A 17186-nucleotide genomic window follows, 5' to 3' on the forward strand; every position below is an offset into this window, starting at 1 on the left:
GGAAAGGCGACCTGGAGCGACACATTGCCCGCCAGCCGAGAAATGTGCTGCTCTGCTGAAGAGAACAATTTTCAAGTGTCTTGCCTCCGTGCTGTGCACATCCGCCGCAGGCATTGTCTGCAAAGGCGAGCCGCAAAAGCCCTGATCAGCGCCCGTCCATCCATCCACAGCTCCGGCGTCGCTCACCTCCCCCGAGTTCGCGGCTGCAGTCGCCTTTCCGTCAGTCAGCCGACTTTGGTGGAGAAAGACAGGTAAGACAGAAAGCCAGGCCGTCCATTGGTACGGGACATGAATGTCCGACATCCAAGAGATGGACTGGCCGACCGGGAGCAAGTCAGACACACGAGCCGTCGGGAACATAGAACGAGGCTCTCTCACCTCCGGAAAAGGCAGAGATCCTATTTGTCAATGAGAACTAGGCGGGGCTCTCCGCGCGTCTCTGGATCATTTTAGATACCCGCGAGGTCGAAAGCGGGAACGAATGTCTTACCTTGAACGAAAAAGCGATCCCATTCGCTGACTGACTGAAACCAAGAGGCGGGAGTCGCGCGCAACTCAGAAAGTAAATCACTTCCTGTCATACACATCCGACGCACTGCATGCGCGCAACCCGAACTCGGGCGAGCCACGCTCTGGACGAGCGGGAGCCCAAATGATTCGTCGAGGCATGGCCCGGAGAGCGGACGACCTTGTCGCAAGTGACGGATATGCGACTGGACGGTGCTGGGCTCGAGCGAAAAGCGGAAACTTCTAAGTCCACATCATCAGTAGTGCAATACTCGCACGTATATAAATCTCGCCCATGCAGCCCTGTCCATCAGCATTTGGCGAGCGACGCACCACCTTCATTGACGCGATATGACCGATAAATTTCCTCGCTGCTATGATGTGGAAGAGGCCGGTATGTCGACCGCTGTTCGGTTGGGCTTCAGCTAATGGACGAGCAGGGGAGCGCCTGATGTGGATCACATCATCGCGCGCTTCAATCGCGCCGAAGCTGACGCTGGGTACATTCTTGGAGGTTAGTGTTGATAGAACCGAACTTTGGGGCCCGGCACTTACCGTTCTGCAGGATACGGCAATCGCCTCGCGAGTCGCAGTTCGTCCTGCGCAGAACGGGCGCGTCAGAGTCGCAGTCGATCTCCTCAACGACGCCGAGCTCATTTTGGAGGTCAGTGGTGTCGTAGTCGATGCGGACCTTCCGCCTGTGACGGAGAGACAGCAGTAAGTACACATTCGACTCTTCTTGACGATGAGGTACTTATCTTGGGACAGCGAGAACAGAGCGCGCTTCTTGCGGCAGGGACTGAACTTAGCTGGCTTCCACCAGAAACCGTTCGACGCCGCTATCAAGGCTATTGAGCGCATCCGTCTCTTCTTCGATCGATCTGTTGGAGGCGGCGTACAGGCTGCAGACCACATCACGACGAACGTTGGCCCGGGGATCTCCGGAAGCAGCCGCTACTTCTCGCACAAGAACGACGTCGACTCCAAAGACGTCGTGCCTTTTGATACTGAAGTTGACCCCAAGGGGTATCTCGCCGCGCTCGCGTCCTCGACTTTTCTGCACACCAAGGACAATGTCGTCAGTTATGTTCAGTACGAAACTGACCCGTTGACCGGTACGGGAACGTACGTGACCTTCACTCGCGCTCAGAGCGGCGACCCTGACCTGTACACAGGTACAAGGCATGCTCCCCAGCGGCTATAAAAGCCGGAGACATTGTGACTTGCAAGTTGGCATTCATGTTGGTGCCGATGCCGAAGAAAAGCAACGTCGGTTGGAAGATGCTCAATGTCTTGAAGGCTGTCTGTGTCATGGACAGCACAGTCACCGAGGTCAGTCTTTCTCCTACTCGCTATCAACGCAAGCGCTCACCTGTTCAACGAAGGAGGCCAACACGACCGCAGTTCTGGAGGACCTTCAGATCGAACCGGAGCACGTGGAAGCATCGCTAAAGCGAGGTAGTGTGAGCTTTGAGGGTACGCTTGCTGCGCCGCCGAAGAGAAGTCGTCGTATGTCTATTGACGAGGGGGGCGAGAGTGAGAATCCATCTCAGGCGTTCTCCAACTCGGCACTCCCCGGCGACTTTGTGGCGAACCTTGACTTTGTGGCGGACTTCTCTTAGCTTACAGTCCCGATGCCGTATCCTTCACGCATCGCCTGCAGATCGGGCGGGAATAGGATCTGTAATGCTCTCTTTACCGTGCTCGTCTCTGTCGTCGTACCGTCCGCATGCCAATAAAGTAATCATCGGGGCGCTCTTGACGACGGCAATAACACTTCGGGGCTCAGACCCTCATCTCTTGTCAGGTTGCCAAGAATAAGCGTATATATCAAACGATTAAATCAGCGGACACACAAGAAACCCTAATCGAAGTTCAAGTCACGGATCTGCAGAATTTCCATCAAGTCCGCGTGCCGACGACGGCGGAACTCCTTGTTGTCTGTAGGCACAGTGAGTATATGTGTGCCCGTGTTCCCTTGCACGTACCTGAACACCGAAGGAAAGGCGTGTCGAAGAAGGTGATGCGTCCCCAATGACCGCCGCGGAGAACCCTACAGGCCGCGTTGATGTCGTCGGTCGTGGCTATGTTCGAGAAATAGCCGTCCACGAACATCTCGACGATACCTGCGCGCGTCCTCGTCTGGAGGTCGGGCAAGTAGGCGAGCGCCTTCCAATCCGTTCGAACAGCTTGGAGAAGGGGGAGATCGTCAATGGAGCAATGCCCCGCTAGCCCCGAATCTAGACACGGGTGTAAGAAGATCGAATCAGTTCACGGATGCGGACGAGAGCACATACTGCCGAGCCTGCTCGCAAAAAACCCGAGCTCTGTAAGGGTGGAGGCGCTGTCTCGCAGCAGGCGAGAGATGACATCCCACTCGCTTTGACGGAAATAACCGAGATCGAAGACGAGGACAGTAAGGCAAGGGAAATATAGATGCTGCAGGAGACGCAGAACACCGTTCGTCATGTCCACGTGAAGAGCTTTCGCCTTCACCCGCGTGTCCACCTCTGCCTCAGGACCTGCAACAGCGCCCCACCCTAGATCGGACCAGTCTTCGCCCGTGTGCCACTCCGGAGAGTCTGTTGTGTGCTTGATCTCGACGATTTGCACGACCTCGGACACGTGAGCGATAGTGCCGGACACCCTCCTCGACAGCGCGAAATGCAGCCCACTTCTGGTTGCGTTCACAAACCGAAGGACTCGCGCGCGAGCGACCATAGAGTCCATTGTAGACGGCACCCAGACGCGCTGCAAGGTCGACCACCAATTGCGCTCGTTCGTGCTGCTGCCGAGGACCAAGGTGTGCGCATTTTCCGGCGATAGAGCGGCGACGACTGCGAGAAACGCAAGAGACTCTGGCGACCAACGGCTGGGAAAAGCAACCTGCCGGACAAAGTCACACAAATCCCGACGAAGCTCTCCTACCATCGGGGTCAGACAAGGAATCGAAGTAGCTGGGAAAGCTCACGGCAAAGCGGAAAGGTGATGTCCAGCCCCGGAATGACAATCTGCAACGAGCGCAAGCCTGCGCAAAGCGTCAGTAGATAATTCTTGCGCAAGACTTGAACTCACTTTGCGTCCCCGTCATCGCCGCTTGCAGACTCCACTCTCTAAAACTGTAGTAAGGCTCGCCTGCCTGAACCGACACCTTGTTCCACCGATAGCGCCGTGTCAAGTACGCAAGACGTGGGCTCGCCAAAGCGATGCGAGCGACATCATCTGCATGACAGTGGACGAGTACTTGCTCCAGGACCTCTAGGGGCAGGTTCTCAAGGGGCGCCCAAGGACGAGCACTTGTACGACACCGCTGGCTGACGCCTCGCACCAAGAACGCCAGCGATCGGAAAGGGAAAACTTCGAGAAGATAGGGAACGGCAGCCGGAAGGAGCGTTCCAAGAACGGCACCTGTGATCAAAAAGCAGCAGTTGTCGACGGTAAAAGCCATGGGAGGGTTTGAGAGCGAGGGGATGAAGGTCAGAGCGAAGTTCGCGACAGCGCGCTTAAGCGCCAACTCTTGGGACACCGGACACGAGTTATGATGCGAACCCCAGTTCTATGTTGACGGGAGCTTAATGATTGTATTCAACACGGGGGTCTCCGGCAGACGGCGGTTGCTGTTGACGATGGCACACACGTGGCGCTTGAGCCCTGACGTCAGGTCCGCCGGACAGGCGACCCAACCATCTTTGGATCAACATTTCCTCATCAAGAACAATGGCAGAACAAACCGAGAAGTACAGACCGACCAGTCTATCGCTGAGAGCCCTCGGGAAAGGACGTCAGATATCAAAATGTATGAGTGAATTTTGTCCTTACTTTGCGACTGACGTGATTAAGAACCCATAACCAAGACATCGAGCTATAATTGTCGCCGAAGTGGAACATGTAGGACCACATATACCTGGACGGGAGAGCGGCGGTTCACTGCCATAGTGAGCCGGCATGCAACCTTCTCGCAAGGGGAAGAAGGTGACGGCGAGGATAACTCCAGGGCGAGGTACTTGGAGAGCATCGAAGACCTCCTCTTCAGCTCATAAAACCTCTCAGGACCGCCACCGTACCGAATCACTCGCAGAAGCCTCGGCGCCCGTCGCAAACCGGAAGAAGACGCCGGCGAACATATTTGTGCTCCACCTGGAAGACGCGATGAGACGAACGACGAGGCCGACGCCGGACAGACAACAGTCCACAACAAGCACCTGCGCGACGTCGAGCATGCGAATCGAATCCTCGAAAGGACGAAGTCCAACTACGCATCTCACATCGCAGACCTTAAAACTGACCTCGTGGCGACGAAGGCTCTGGTACGCGTGTTAATTTTCCGAACCACTTTCCCTCTAACTGAGCCAGAACCGAGAACTTATCAAACAAGTCCGCGAGCTTCAAATGTCGCTTCGAAGGATAGAGGAAGTAGTGAAAGACGCCTTCGACAAGAATGACGTGCAGGAGAGTACATACTAAGACTTTGAATCGCGGTCGTTGGCGCGTGCACGATTCAATTCGATTTTCAGAGATATTCACGTTCGATCTAGATTGGAGCGACATGCCTGGATGGGCTGCGAAGGCACAGGTAGTGACCGTCTATATAACGTACAAGTACGAGTTAGCAGTCGAGTCAGGTGTTAGTTACGCGCGCGCGCCTCCAACATGCGCCGTATACGCTCAGAGCGACGTACGGTGCAGGCGCCTACCACGGCAAAAAGATCAGAACAAAGGCCACGCATCAAAGAGAGATGAAAGAACTCACGAAGTGACTTGCACGCCGCCGCTTGTCGAAAATGCGTGGTCCACTCTATGCAGACCGCCTTCGCAATGAACGCGCAGTCCTTCTCGACCCACCTTCAATCAGTGTGAGCACAACGAGCAGAGAGAGAGAGCAATCACTCACCAGACGGGACCTGAGCAGTTCGCTCGAGCGCGACGGCGAAACTCGTCGCGAATGGCTCGACAAGCAAACGTCATACCCGTCACGTCAGGACTATTGTCGCAGACTGGATGAGATCGAAAGACTCTGGCGCGCATGTAGGGACGATCCGCTAGCACGGCGTTCTTGCGGGTATACGTCAGTGCCCATGACCTGTGGAGGACATGGTCGAACCCTGAGACTTCCTGCCTATCACAAGGATAAGCAACTAGCAAGCGAGGAAAGAGGGCACCCAACGCACTGATAGACGAACAACTTCATCTTCCAAGTCATGTCGTCCCCGACAAAGCGGTGGCGCCGTCCAAACTCGCGATGCGAGTCACCCGCCTCATCCCGGCCGACGGCGCCAAGGTTGCGCCAGCCACGAACGTGGTACTTCGCATACGCTGCAGCTGCTCGGTCGTCGCCGGATTCTGCCTTGAGCTTCAAAGATCGCAGGCGCTCAAACGTCTCTACTGGGTAGAACGCATACGCAGTATCGTGAGTAATCACGTTCATCACAGCAGCTGATAGTGATAAGCATATCGCCTACGGAGATGAGAGCCACGTACTGCTATGGAACCCGAGGATGACCTCGACGACAGCAACAGGCGTCACCAGGAGCTGGACGATTGTGGAGCGATCACCGATGTGAACGAAGTCGAATGCCGCGCGAAGAGACGCGAGCGGATATCCGTCCAGATGCTCGGGTTGCGCCGCCACCTGTGCGTACTGATCCAGGAAAGAGCGAAGTTGAGTGGGCCGCGGTCGATATTGGTAGCCGCATTCCAGCAAGAAGTCGTGCACTGCGAGGACGTGACGAAGTTCGACGTACAAATCAAGGTCGTGCGGACGCCAAGGGAATCGACCCATGAAAGCGAGAGCGAACGAACCCGATATCACAGAACCAGTGACTCGCAACATTTGTCGGAAAGCGAGAAGGTGTTCGAAGGGAACGAATCTCTTGATAGCCTCCGCGAAGTTGAAACTGCGATGGCGATATCTTGTGACCCGGTCCCGACCCTCACGCGAGGTCCTCTCGACGAGGGCGAGCTCCCGCGGCGACAGAGCGGACAAGAGAGCGTTGTCCACGTCCTCGGGTCTGGCAAACCATGAGCATGACGCCACGGAGAAACATGAAGGACTCACAGACTCCAGAGCGATGGCGAATACGACATGGCGAGTCAAGGACTTGTACACAGAAGGTAAACTGTCCGCATTTATAATGAGGGTAGATAGACGTCGGCATCGGTCTAGGCACTCCGGAGGACAGATGAGATCGCGAAGAGCGTGCCTGGAAAAGAACGGAAACGAATTCTGCTTAGCGAATTTGGGGCTGGAATAGTCTGTCTCAAAAGGGGCGGAAGCGATAGGATGTGAACTGCACCCGGGCGGGCCAGCGAAGCGCCTCCATGGGATGGAACAGGTGCCAGCCAGTGAGCAGCAGCGAATGCAAGGTCGAAAGGACTCAACGAGCTTAAGTGAGCGGGCACAAAAGCAGGACTGTGCGCAGAGAAGGTCTCCTCAGCAGCGTCATCGAACAGATGTGCTTGAGGCGAGCGCAAGAGGGCGGAGGCGATACGCTCAAACATCACCTGTGACAGAAGCGGAAACGGAAATCACCGAAGTCACACGTGCTACTTCAACTTGTCACGAGGTCTCATTATACTCCAATACAGCATCACTCAGGTAGGAATAATAGTTAGGTGAAGGCGGTTCGGAAGCAATGGTGACAAATGCTTGTGAATACCCGCGCGAAGCCGCGGGATCTCGGGACTACTGGCGGCAAATGGTGGGCGGATCTCCAACCGCAGTACCCGAGACTGTCCCAAAACAACTGTCGCCCAACGCGCCCAGTCAATCTCCGATGGACCATCGCCCTCGCGGAAGAGCGCGTACTCCCAATCCCCAATGAGGAGGCAAGGAACGGCATTTCGCGCGTACACGGTAATTGCGATGGTGTGGAGATGCTGCAGATTATGCTGCTCGCGATACCGGAAAGCATGCATGAAGTCTAGCATAAAGTCCCATTCTTGACGCAGTTCGTCGTTGGCGTTGTGGACCTCGAACAGCACGGTGGAAAGGCAGGGGAAGACGGGCATAGGCCGCGTATCTAGAAAGTGGTCAGCTCAGAAATTACGAAATGTATAATAAGGGAATGCCGCACCGTAGAAGAGAATGTCATTGAACCACTCGACATCGAGGTGGGTCAAAGACGACGCCACCGCACGCAGAGCGCCGCAGAATCCATCCCAGTCGCAATAGCGCGGGATCCGCAGACGAGAGAGATGAGGAGCAGATAGAGAAATGTACTTCTCCACAAATGCGCCCACGTCGCAGTAGCGACCATCGGCAAGATTGAGCGTGCGAAGCTGGTGGTACACAGACGCAGGTGAAGATATGCTCTCGGTGTCAAAGAACACTGAGGAAAAGGTGATCTCGAGCGAGGTTATCTGGCGGCTCACATGCCGGAGAGCGACGTCGAGCTCTGCGGTGCCGCAGAAGTCGCAGTCGAGTCGGAGAGACTGGAGTTGAGGAAACTGCTGGAGAAAAGTAGCCGCATGCTCTGGAGTCATGCCAGCGTCGACCCCCCGACGATTGAACCTCCAATAAAGGGTGCGCACGTTGGGAAGGGGAGGCAAAGATTCGGGAGGAAGGTACAGATGAACGTCGAGTGAGAGGATGTGCTTGCCAAGACTGGGTCGGGCCTTTAACTCCTTCGCTTGCGACAAAGAGCGAATGACCAGCGTGCGGAAGAAGAGGGGGGAAATGTCCCTATGCAAAGCCTTCGTAACCTGCATGAGAGACGCCAAAGTAGGCCGATCGGCGCTGTCGGCAACAAGGTGCTGAATCTCCAAAGGAATAGGCTGCGAAGATGGAGAGCGCGACACTAAAACACAGTCAGTAGAAGCGAGAGCAAGAGGAATGGCGGACGTACTGATGAGTGTACGGAGAAAAAGGGGTTGGAAGAGGTGAACGGAAAAGCGCACTTTTAAATCCCCGGTCTCATTGAGACACTTCGCAAGTGTATAAAAAGAATGTCTCGCATTGCAGTACATAGACGTGTAGCAAAGAGTTAATCTGTGTCACCGACGATACGTAGAGTCAATCGCTCGGGAGGTACGACTTGAAGATGATGAAGAACAGTGCGTCGGAGGGCAATCGCCTGCTCGCCGTCCACGTCAAAGTCGACGACAAAAACAATATCCAGACTGACCAAATCTCCTAGCACGTCAGATACCCACGTGTCCCAACGCAGGCTGTCGTACTCCTGGACAGCCCCGAAGAGAGTCAAGCACCAGTTAACTCCAGTGATGCGCTCCATCGCCGTCGCTAGAACGCAAACCCGGACGGTCCTCAAGCTAAGAAGATTCCCTCTCGTCCTTTCCGTGCGTAGAAAGGTCGCCAATCGTCGCCATTCCCGTCGTCCGTCCTCGTGCACGCGGCGCATGGTGAACTGCACGACTTGCAAACGCTGAAGCGACCTCTGCCCGGAAGGACCTATACAACGATGAGTAGTGCAGTGCATGGATAAAAGGAAGACAGACCTAAGACCCAAGGAAAGGGCGGATCAACAGCAGGGACTAGGCCTAGGCGCAGCTCCTTCAACATCGGCGGCGAATGAGACAGCAATCCGTCAAGCCCCGACCAGGTCAGACCTTGTGGGATGTCTAGAATCTCCAGGCCGCGCGCATGAGCGCGGAAGTAGTCCGTCGTAAAGTGCGAGTAATCCTCGGCGAGGCAATGACGCACAGTAAGCTCGCGTAGCGCAGGAAAGGTTGAAGACGTTCCCTGCATCGAGGTAAAAGGTGCGAACACCTTGAATGAGACGGCTAATGAAACAAGCCTCGCGCTGCAGTCTCGCAATGCAACGTCTAGCTCGCGAAGACCAAAGGTCTTGTAAGCCAGACGAAGATGGCGAAGACCCGAAAAAAGGCGAAGGAAGGGAGGGAGACGTCTACGGACATCGTATAAAGGGACATTGGGGGGTGGACACCACTCCAGAGTGTGAAGGTTCTCGAAACCCGACAGGTAGCAAGGAAGGCGGTACGTGTGCACAATCAACTCGTGAACGAACTCAGCGATGTCCTTGCGGTCGTCGAGAGTAAGCGCATCCTGCGGTGTCCAAATGTGTACAGTGTCGTAGAAACGGCGGAGCAAGTAATGGAAGTGTTGCGCTGAGCAGACCAGAGCGAGAAGGGTGTTGCGGTCGCAGAACGAGACGATAACGTCGAAGAGCTCAACGTGTACTTTGGGCCGCAGAACGTCTGCGCTCCGCAATCGCGATAGGACGGCCACTAGAGACAGTTGTGAGTAACGCGTATGGAAGACGAGACTGAACTTACTTAATGACCAAGGAAGACGCTTGGGAAACGGCAAGTAAGCCACGGCGCCTTTTAAGGTGAGCGCCGACGAAACTGACGCGCACCTGGATATGTCAGAGACGGTCTCAAAGACGACGACTGAGGATAAAAGTCCCAGAGACGGAGAGAGAAGGGATAGAAAATAGATTATCGTAGTGAAACAAACACAGTGGTGTCTACGATGGCGGAATCGAACCTGGCCGGTTAGCGAAAACCACCGCCGTGTGAGGGAAAGGAACAGTCCGGGCCACGCCTGTAGAGATGGCGCTGAATGCGGAAGTGCCCTCTGCAGCTGATGTATAGACGTTGAGGTGGAGGGTGCACCGGCTGCCGAGCGCCGCAAACCAAGAGTGCCAATCGAGGGCGCCACCGTGACCATCCATATCGAATAAGGGCCCACCTCCATCGGTGACCATATCCCAGGAGGCGCGACGCCCGTCGATATTCACGGTAACCGCTGTCAATGACGGCGCCAAAGGCACGCCATATACCAGATCGAAAAAGTCTGACGTGTCGCTCCAAACTCGCAGACTTTGATGCGGTTCCAGAGCGACACGAAAAGACAGGGACCGAAGGCGCATCCACTGCGAGGGGTCTGAAGAAGGTTACAGCAGTGTCAGGAACGGGCATACGAACACGCACCGTACGTGAGGGCTAACCGCACAAGCGGTGGACAGCCTTCGAACTCCAAAGATGAGACGGAAGGAGGCGAATGCCGCAAAGCAGTCAGGATCGATGCCCACGTCGTGTCTCGAGGGAAGCGGATCGTCTGCAGGCAGCGGTTCCCGCGTGTAAGACACGAGAACGCCGATCCGCTGAGTTCCCCGTACCGGGGATCGTCGACGGACAGAACGCGGAGATTACAGAAAAGGCTCCTTGGTCGAGCTCGGCAACGATCCATAGGGCCGTGGACCACGCAGACCACCTTCAGAGACAGCAAGCGTGTCGAGATAGGCGCCAAAACGAAGTCCAAATTGGGGACGGTCAAGAGCGACAATGACAGCGCGAGATGACGAACGCTCTGAAAGCGTGACAAGAAAGCGCGTACTGACCGAGCGTTGAGAGGTTTCTCATGACCTGGCCATGCGTCGTGCGTCCACGACAGAGTTTGAAGGTTGGGAAGAGCCGGCAGCTGAAGTAGCTCTGCACCCAAGTGTGCTGTAAGAACGCGCACGAAGGGCAGCGCCAAGGGAGTCCCAGATAGGTGGGCGACATCCAAAGGATGGGTGATGCACAGGACCTCGTAAAAGAGAGGTCTCGCGCGTTCCAAAAAGTCAGGGGAAACGCGCATCAGAATTGCGAGAGAATGACGATCGCAAAAGCGCAGGATCGCAGCCTCGAGCTCAAACGGTAAAGACCCTACACGAAGTTAGGCTGGATTAAATCGTGGAGGGAGACTTACTTGTAGGAGTCATAAGCGGAAGTGATGAGGGTGGAAGGAGTCAACTGCGTGTGAGAAACCACGACAGAAGAGGAAACCGCGCACGCGGCTCTCGGGTGTTGCCGACCTTTATGGCACCGGAGAACCGGCCACACGATCCTCCCCTCTTGTCCTTACAACCTCTAGCTACATCACCCGCCTCCTAGCCGGCGACACTCAAATACCCGTCCATCGATTTTCTCATCTAATCAGGCTCTTCGTCGACGGAGCGCCGAGAAAACGAACCTCAGATTGCATGCGCCGCTCTGGTAGCGCTCCTTGCGATACCGAGAACTTGGCGTCCACTCAACCTCAACCGCTAGCTACCCTGATCCACGCCTGCAAAGCCAACCCTCGACCCAAGGACCCTGCCTCCAGTCACCTCCTGAGAATCACCGAGGGAACATGCAAGACTACATTCGTTCCTCGCCTGCGCCGTGCAGGCAGCATTCGCTGCGATACCAACAGCCTGGCGTCCGCATCTGTCACTGCTCGCTGACCACCCTGTCCTATGTCGGCATCCCACAACCCTGAGCCCTCACTCTATTCTCTCCTCGACAGTCATCAAGAGAACATGCAATGTTATGCTCGATGTTCAACTCTTCTGCGTCGTAACCGCCCCAACAGACGCCTCAGCTGACACGAACACCGTGCTCGCCTGCCCTATCCTCATTCAAAAGAAGGTTAGTGTCTGCAGTTGACTCTACACTCATAGTCAGGCGACGACACCGAAGCCAGACCCTCAGCCTTGGATATAAGCCTCGGCCTCTGCGCCATTCACCCCATCGCCAACTGTACCCAGCATGAGCGCCTCCGCAGACGTGCGTCTCTTACCCTCTCTCCCCTACCCTCTGTCCCCTAACGTCCCCCAGAACACGGCCTCCGCCCTCCGCATCGCGGGGATTCTCGGCGCCCAGCTCGTGCCCGCCCTCCAAGCCATCGTACGCTGCTTTCCCTCAGTAGACCTCAGACGCTGACGCTTCACACAGCAAGGCGCGAAAGACGTTACCCTAGCCTGCGGTTGCGGGAGCATGGCCGAAGGCTACGCGAACCCGTGCAGACAGCCCGTCTGCACGGTCTGCGTGAAGGACCTGTGCCCAAACTGCGCCGCCCAGTACACGTCGCCGAATCCTCGCTGTGGTCACCACCGTGGACCCTTCTGCCCTCACAAGAACTGCCCGAATGGGAACGTCGTCGAGTACTACCGCGCGAACCCCCAGAACGGCGCAGAGCTCTTCAAGGCCGTCTCCGAGCACGGGGCGCACATCCAGGAGCTCGTCGACCATTTGATCGTCCTGACGAGGGACATGTAGAGTAAATAGCTGCGTGTATTACTACGATGTGAATAGGGACGTCAGTGGAAGGCTTTCGCGCGCGCACCCCGGCCGTCGTTCTGAAAACTCAAACAAACCGGGACCTACAAGATTAGGCCTGGGCCACCGATGACGCCATTGGGCGTAGGTGTCATCACAAATGGTCATGTCTCCGAGCGATGCCGGTCAAGAGTAATCAAAGCTTCGTAAGAGAGAGAAGCGTTATACAGTGAGAAAAAAGCGTGGTGAACAGGTCGGGTGCAGGACTGGAGAGCCAGACGACTGTAAGAGACGACATGCGCGTGACGGAGGAAAGAGAGAAAGAAGGATGCGCAGGAAAAAAACGTGCAGAGCAAACGCTCCGTCGGCAGGCGTGCCTGACACACGTAATCTTGATTGGTTGCAGCGTTGAATTTGTACCTAAAAGTTGGCGGAATCCTGGACATAAAGGATGAGTTACTCATATTCATTCCTAACTCACCAACCCTCGGTCGCGGTGCAGTGTCACAAAGCACGTGTGAAGCTTCACGTCGTGTCACTGTCACACACTGAAAATATTGTTGCACTTCTGCTCAGATGGTAGCCTGCAGTAGCATTACAGGGACGCTCTTGATAGGCTAGCAGTGTGCATTGAATCGACAATTTCCTCCAAATGCAACTCCCGCATCCATTGGGAGCACAGGTCCAGGACGCGGCGAGCTCGGTCTCCGGACCGTCACATGCGAGCCGGCATTGGCATCCGACACCCGTGATTCGAACCGCCGACCTCAGGCATCAGAACGCGGAATCCGAAATTGAACCTGGTCCTTCCCGCCGACCGTACCTCTTCGCCGTGTCTTTCTCTTCACCGTGTCTTCCTCTTCGCCGTCTCTTCCTCTACCTCCCCGCCGGGACGATCCTCTTCGTGCCTGATACTTGATCCTCTTCGTGCCGGATAGTCCTCTTCACCGTGTCTTCCTCTTTGCCGTGTCTTCCTTTACCTCCCCGCCGGACGATCCTCGTCGTGCCTGATACACCTTATCCTGCCAGATATCCCTTATCCATCGCTTCTGGTCTGAGCCTCGCTGATCGCGCTGGTCTTAGTCACTGCATGCGCTTTCTTCTTCGCTGGCAGTATCTTCTTTGTCACTCGTCCTCGTCACTCGCCTCCGCTCATCCTCGTCAGCTTCGCTCATCCACGTCATCTTCGCTCATCTTCATCTTCTCGTCCGCTCGAGCTCGTCCCCTCGCCGTGTTCGCTCGCGTTCGTGAGCGATCCATAAGTGACAGGGTCGTGAACGATACGATACATACATAAAAAACACTAGCCATACTGTTACAAAACGCCGCGCATCCATCCGAGATCTATAGTACATTGCGCGTCGCCGCTCGCCTCCCCTTCTCCCCTCACCCACCGCTCCGTCCATCCACTCCATCCTCCGATCCTCCACCCCTCGCATCAAACCCTTGTAAGTAATCGAAGGAACAGAGCAGCTCCTTTCGCCTCACCCCTCTACCGCTCTTTCACGTCTCACCCCCTTCCTTCTCATCCCCTCGACCCTCTCATCCCCCCATCTCCTTCACCCACCAACCCACCACCACCCCTAATTCCTCCACCAATCCCACCCGGCCTTCAACTGCTCAAAGCACACGAAGATGAGCACCGTCGTCGGCTGGAGGCGCGTCCAGGCGGGGAGCCAGCCCTAGACAATGTGTTGTCAGCTTCCTCACGCGCCAGAGTTTGGCGCGAGACATGGGCGCTCGACGAACAACCTGCTCCCAGCCCGCCAATCCAGCCCGCCCCCCACCACCTTCCTCAACGTCCGCCCCTCCCACCTTCCGCCAACCCCGAGCCAACGTCGAACATCGCGCCACTCCAATCCACCCCCACTCACCTTAAACATAAACAGCGGCCCCTCGGTCGCGAGCGCGGTGCGGATCGCCGCGATGGAGGATGTCGAGCCGGGCCCGGACGCGTTCATGATCCGGCTCTTGACGACGTCCGCGGGCGAGCAGACGGTCGTGGCGACGGTGCCCTGGGGGTGGGTGGGTGGGTTAGCACTTTGTTACAGGTATTTTTGTTGAGTGTTTTTCGAGAGCGACGCGTATGGCCTATGCGAACGGGCAGAATTTCATGATGCGGAAGAGGCATTCCCCTCCTCAATGCCCTCCCGCATACGCCAGCCCCTTCCCACTCCACTCTTCGTCTCCTCTCCTCCCCCTCCTCCCACCACCTTCCCCTCTCCCGCTTCCCCGCCCCCCTCCTTTCATGGGCCCACGCACGCCTCCTCCTATGTATGCCGTCCCCTCCCGCGCCCTCGCGCCCGCGCCAGCGCTTTCCTTTCCCCGTCCTCCCCTCGTCTCGCATCGGTCTACGCCTTCCCCTCGTCTCGCATCAGTCTACGCCAGCCCCTCGCCGGCAACGGCGACGAAAGACGGGTCGTCAGCCCCTCGCAGGCGCCTGCGCGGGCCCGCCTGCAGGCGCCCGCGCGGACCACCCAGCATGGGCGGGAGCGGAAAGCGCAGGACGAGAGCGGGTAGGGGAGCAGGGAGGGCAGACGCGAGCGGGAAGGCGGGGATCTACGCGAGCGGGAAGCGGGGATCTACGCGCGTAGACCGCCCGGGACGGGTGGGGGGGGGGGCAGACGTGAGCGTGGGAGAGAGGGCGAACGAGAGCGTGGGAGGGGAGGGCAGACGCACGTGGGGAGGGAGGGCAGACGCGCGTGGGGAGGGAGGGAGCAAGGAAGGATAGGGGAGGGAGGGAGCAAGGAAGGATAGGGGAGGGATGAACAACGAGCCGGCGCCGTCGATGGAGGTAACGAGCACACATCCCTATGCACACACCACCAAGCTCAAGTCCCCGCAAGAAGAACCACCAAGCTCAAGTCCCCGCCAGAAGAACTCACCGCCACCCCGCTCGCCATCACATGCGTCCCCGTGCTGTCCCCGAAGCCGGCCGCGAGGAGGCGGGACTTGGTGAAGTCGTAGCTGGTTGTTTGGATTCAGTATGGGGGTTAGGGTGAGGAAAGATGGAAAGGGGGAGTGTTTAGGGGGTTAGTGGTTTGTTAGGGGGAAGGGAAGAGGGGAGGGGGAGGAAGAGTGAGGGTGGGGGGAGGGAGGGTGGGAGAAGGAGCGGGGGGAGGTGTAGGTGGGAGGGTGATGGTAAGAGTCATTGGGGAGGAGGAAGAGGGAGGAGGGTGAGCACGAAGAAGGAGGTGCAGGGCCGACAGTCCACCGCCCACTAGGCGCGACAGTCAACCGCCCACCAGGGCTGACAGTCAACCTCACCCATCATTTATCCCCCCCTACCTAACCAAAACCCAAATCAAAAAACCACACCCACTCACGCCGGAATCTGACTCGCGTTCATCAGCACCGCGCGGAACACGTTCGGCCCGAGGCCGCGGAAGAGGGAGCGGAAGCCTTCCTCGCGGGTCATCTGGCGAGCGTGAGCGAGCGTGAAAGGGATGTTTTTTTAGTTTGTTTGTTGCAGGAGGGAGGGTGGGAAGAGGGGGACCGGGGAGAAAGGGGGGAGGGGACCGGGGAGAAAGGGGAAGGGGGAAGGGGAAGGAGAGGGAAGGAAGGCTGTGAAGGGAAGGGAGGTGGGTGGGAAAAGGGACGAAGGAGGGAAGGGAGGGGGGATGCGAGCGTGAAGGGAAGGGAGGTGGGTGGGAAAAGGGACGAAGGAGGGAAGGGAAGGAAGAGGGAGGGGAGGGGGAGAAGGGAGGGATGGAAGGGGAGAGGAGGGGGGAGAAAACGGAGAGATATGTTGGGCGGGGTGTGAGGGTTGGAGGGGGAGGAAGGGGAAGGGGCCAACGCGCGTGAACAGGAAGAGAGGACGGTCGGGTAAAAGGCGGCGCGTGCATAGGCGAAGCGCTAATGATAGATAGGGTGGGTGGTGAGCGAAGGAGAGAAGAGGCCAAGTAACGGTCGTGTGCGCGAAGGCAGTACGGCACGACGCGAAGCAGGGCATGGGAGGGGGGACGACGTTAAAAAAGGGAGGGAGAAGGTGGACGACGTGGATGAAGGGGGGGAGAAGGTGGACGACGTGGATGAAGGGGGGGAGAAGGTGAACGACGTGGAGGACGAAGGGAGGAGAGGTAGCCGCGATAGAGAGAGGGAGGGACGCGCACGCACCCTGACGAGCGCATCGATCGCGTGCTTGTACTTGAACTGCTTTTCCGGCGGCTTGGCGGCGTCGCCCTGCAGTCTGACCATGACGATCTCTGCACGTTGCGTTAGCAGAGCCCTGACGGCATACAAAGAACCATGGATGCGCACCGCCCGGATTACCCACCGCGCCCGCGATGCCGCCCGCCATGGCGCCTGCGAGGACGAGCGTGCCGGGGCCCGAGTCCTTGGTCGCGCCGAGCCAGCGCTTGCACTCGTCGTACGCCCAGAAGCGGCAGACGGAGTAGGACATCTGGCGGAGCCACGTCCCCGTGATGCCGTCGAAGAGGCCGCGGGCGCCCGCGGTGCGGTAGGTCTTCTGGATGGAGGCGAGCATGCGGGTGTCGCCCGAGGCCTGGAGGCGGACCTTGGTCAGGTCGAGCGGGTGGGTGATGGAGGCGGCGATGGTGGCAGCGAGGCCGCCGAGGTAGAAGGGGTAGGGCCCGCGCGGGGGCGCGTTCACGGGCTGGGGCGGCGCGCTCGACATCGCGGAGGGTGGGAGGGGTGTGTGTCAGGCGACGACGAGG

At 57.5% G+C, this 17186-nt stretch overlaps 7 protein-coding genes across 7 annotated transcripts; 3 read left to right on the top strand and 4 right to left on the bottom strand.

The window, feature by feature from the left end:
* Positions 1-858: 858 nt before the first annotated feature.
* SCHCODRAFT_01165438 (uncharacterized protein) lies at positions 859-2129 on the top strand (the record flags this gene model as incomplete). The annotated part of the gene is made up of 5 exons (XM_050341146.1): positions 859-901; positions 948-1224; positions 1276-1632; positions 1683-1839; positions 1893-2129. 5 exons carry the CDS (start codon positions 859-861, stop codon positions 2127-2129), a joined length of 1071 nt encoding a protein of 356 aa, XP_050200287.1.
* Positions 2130-2371: 242 nt separating this feature from the next.
* On the bottom strand, positions 2372-3955 carry SCHCODRAFT_02666193 (uncharacterized protein; the record flags this gene model as incomplete). The annotated part of the gene is made up of 5 exons (XM_003037676.3): positions 2372-2448; positions 2496-2747; positions 2805-3431; positions 3479-3535; positions 3583-3955. The coding sequence occupies 5 exons, from the start codon at positions 3953-3955 to the stop codon at positions 2372-2374; spliced, it is 1386 nt and encodes a 461-aa protein (XP_003037722.2).
* A 497-nt stretch (positions 3956-4452) lies between these two features.
* SCHCODRAFT_02699752 (uncharacterized protein) lies at positions 4453-4971 on the top strand (the record flags this gene model as incomplete). The annotated part of the gene is made up of 3 exons (XM_003036319.2): positions 4453-4507; positions 4558-4814; positions 4861-4971. 3 exons carry the CDS (start codon positions 4453-4455, stop codon positions 4969-4971), a joined length of 423 nt encoding a protein of 140 aa, XP_003036365.1.
* A 161-nt stretch (positions 4972-5132) lies between these two features.
* On the bottom strand, positions 5133-6591 carry SCHCODRAFT_02500750 (uncharacterized protein; the record flags this gene model as incomplete). Its single annotated transcript, XM_003037677.3, has 6 exons — positions 5133-5197; positions 5258-5349; positions 5399-5623; positions 5676-5940; positions 5986-6515; positions 6563-6591. 6 exons carry the CDS (start codon positions 6589-6591, stop codon positions 5133-5135), a joined length of 1206 nt encoding a protein of 401 aa, XP_003037723.2.
* A 507-nt stretch (positions 6592-7098) lies between these two features.
* SCHCODRAFT_0102230 (uncharacterized protein) lies at positions 7099-11192 on the bottom strand (the record flags this gene model as incomplete). The annotated part of the gene is made up of 7 exons (XM_003037678.2): positions 7099-7526; positions 7581-8303; positions 8504-8914; positions 8962-9711; positions 9974-10372; positions 10420-11136; positions 11180-11192. 7 exons carry the CDS (start codon positions 11190-11192, stop codon positions 7099-7101), a joined length of 3441 nt encoding a protein of 1146 aa, XP_003037724.1.
* An 808-nt stretch (positions 11193-12000) lies between these two features.
* SCHCODRAFT_02598762 (uncharacterized protein) lies at positions 12001-12510 on the top strand (the record flags this gene model as incomplete). The annotated part of the gene is made up of 3 exons (XM_003036320.1): positions 12001-12018; positions 12070-12138; positions 12187-12510. The coding sequence occupies 3 exons, from the start codon at positions 12001-12003 to the stop codon at positions 12508-12510; spliced, it is 411 nt and encodes a 136-aa protein (XP_003036366.1).
* A 1178-nt stretch (positions 12511-13688) lies between these two features.
* SCHCODRAFT_02620649 (mitochondrial carrier) lies at positions 13689-17173 on the bottom strand. The gene is made up of 6 exons (XM_050345013.1): positions 16771-17173; positions 16627-16715; positions 15837-15928; positions 15396-15477; positions 14385-14525; positions 13689-14192 (listed from the first exon to the last, which is right to left on the bottom strand). Exons 1-6 carry the CDS (start codon positions 17144-17146, stop codon positions 14094-14096), a joined length of 879 nt encoding a protein of 292 aa, XP_050200288.1. The 5' UTR covers positions 17147-17173; the 3' UTR covers positions 13689-14093.
* Positions 17174-17186: the final 13 nt, after the last annotated feature.

This window comes from Schizophyllum commune (assembly GCF_000143185.2).
Source record: "Schizophyllum commune H4-8 unplaced genomic scaffold SCHCOscaffold_5, whole genome shotgun sequence".
Taxonomy (NCBI): Eukaryota; Fungi; Basidiomycota; class Agaricomycetes; order Agaricales; family Schizophyllaceae; genus Schizophyllum; species Schizophyllum commune.

Coding starts and splice junctions, on each gene's coding strand:
- SCHCODRAFT_02620649 (XM_050345013.1), bottom strand. CDS start 17,146: ATGTCGAGCGCGCCGCCCCAGCCCGTGAACGCGCCCCCGCGCGGGCCC. Junction 14,526..15,395: donor TGATGGCGAGCGGGGTGGCG/GTGAGTTCTTCT, acceptor ACCCACCCCCAG/GGCACCGTCGCCACGACCGT. Junction 14,193..14,384: donor GGCCGCTGTTTATGTTTAAG/GTGAGTGGGGGT, acceptor CACATTGTCTAG/GGCTGGCTCCCCGCCTGGAC.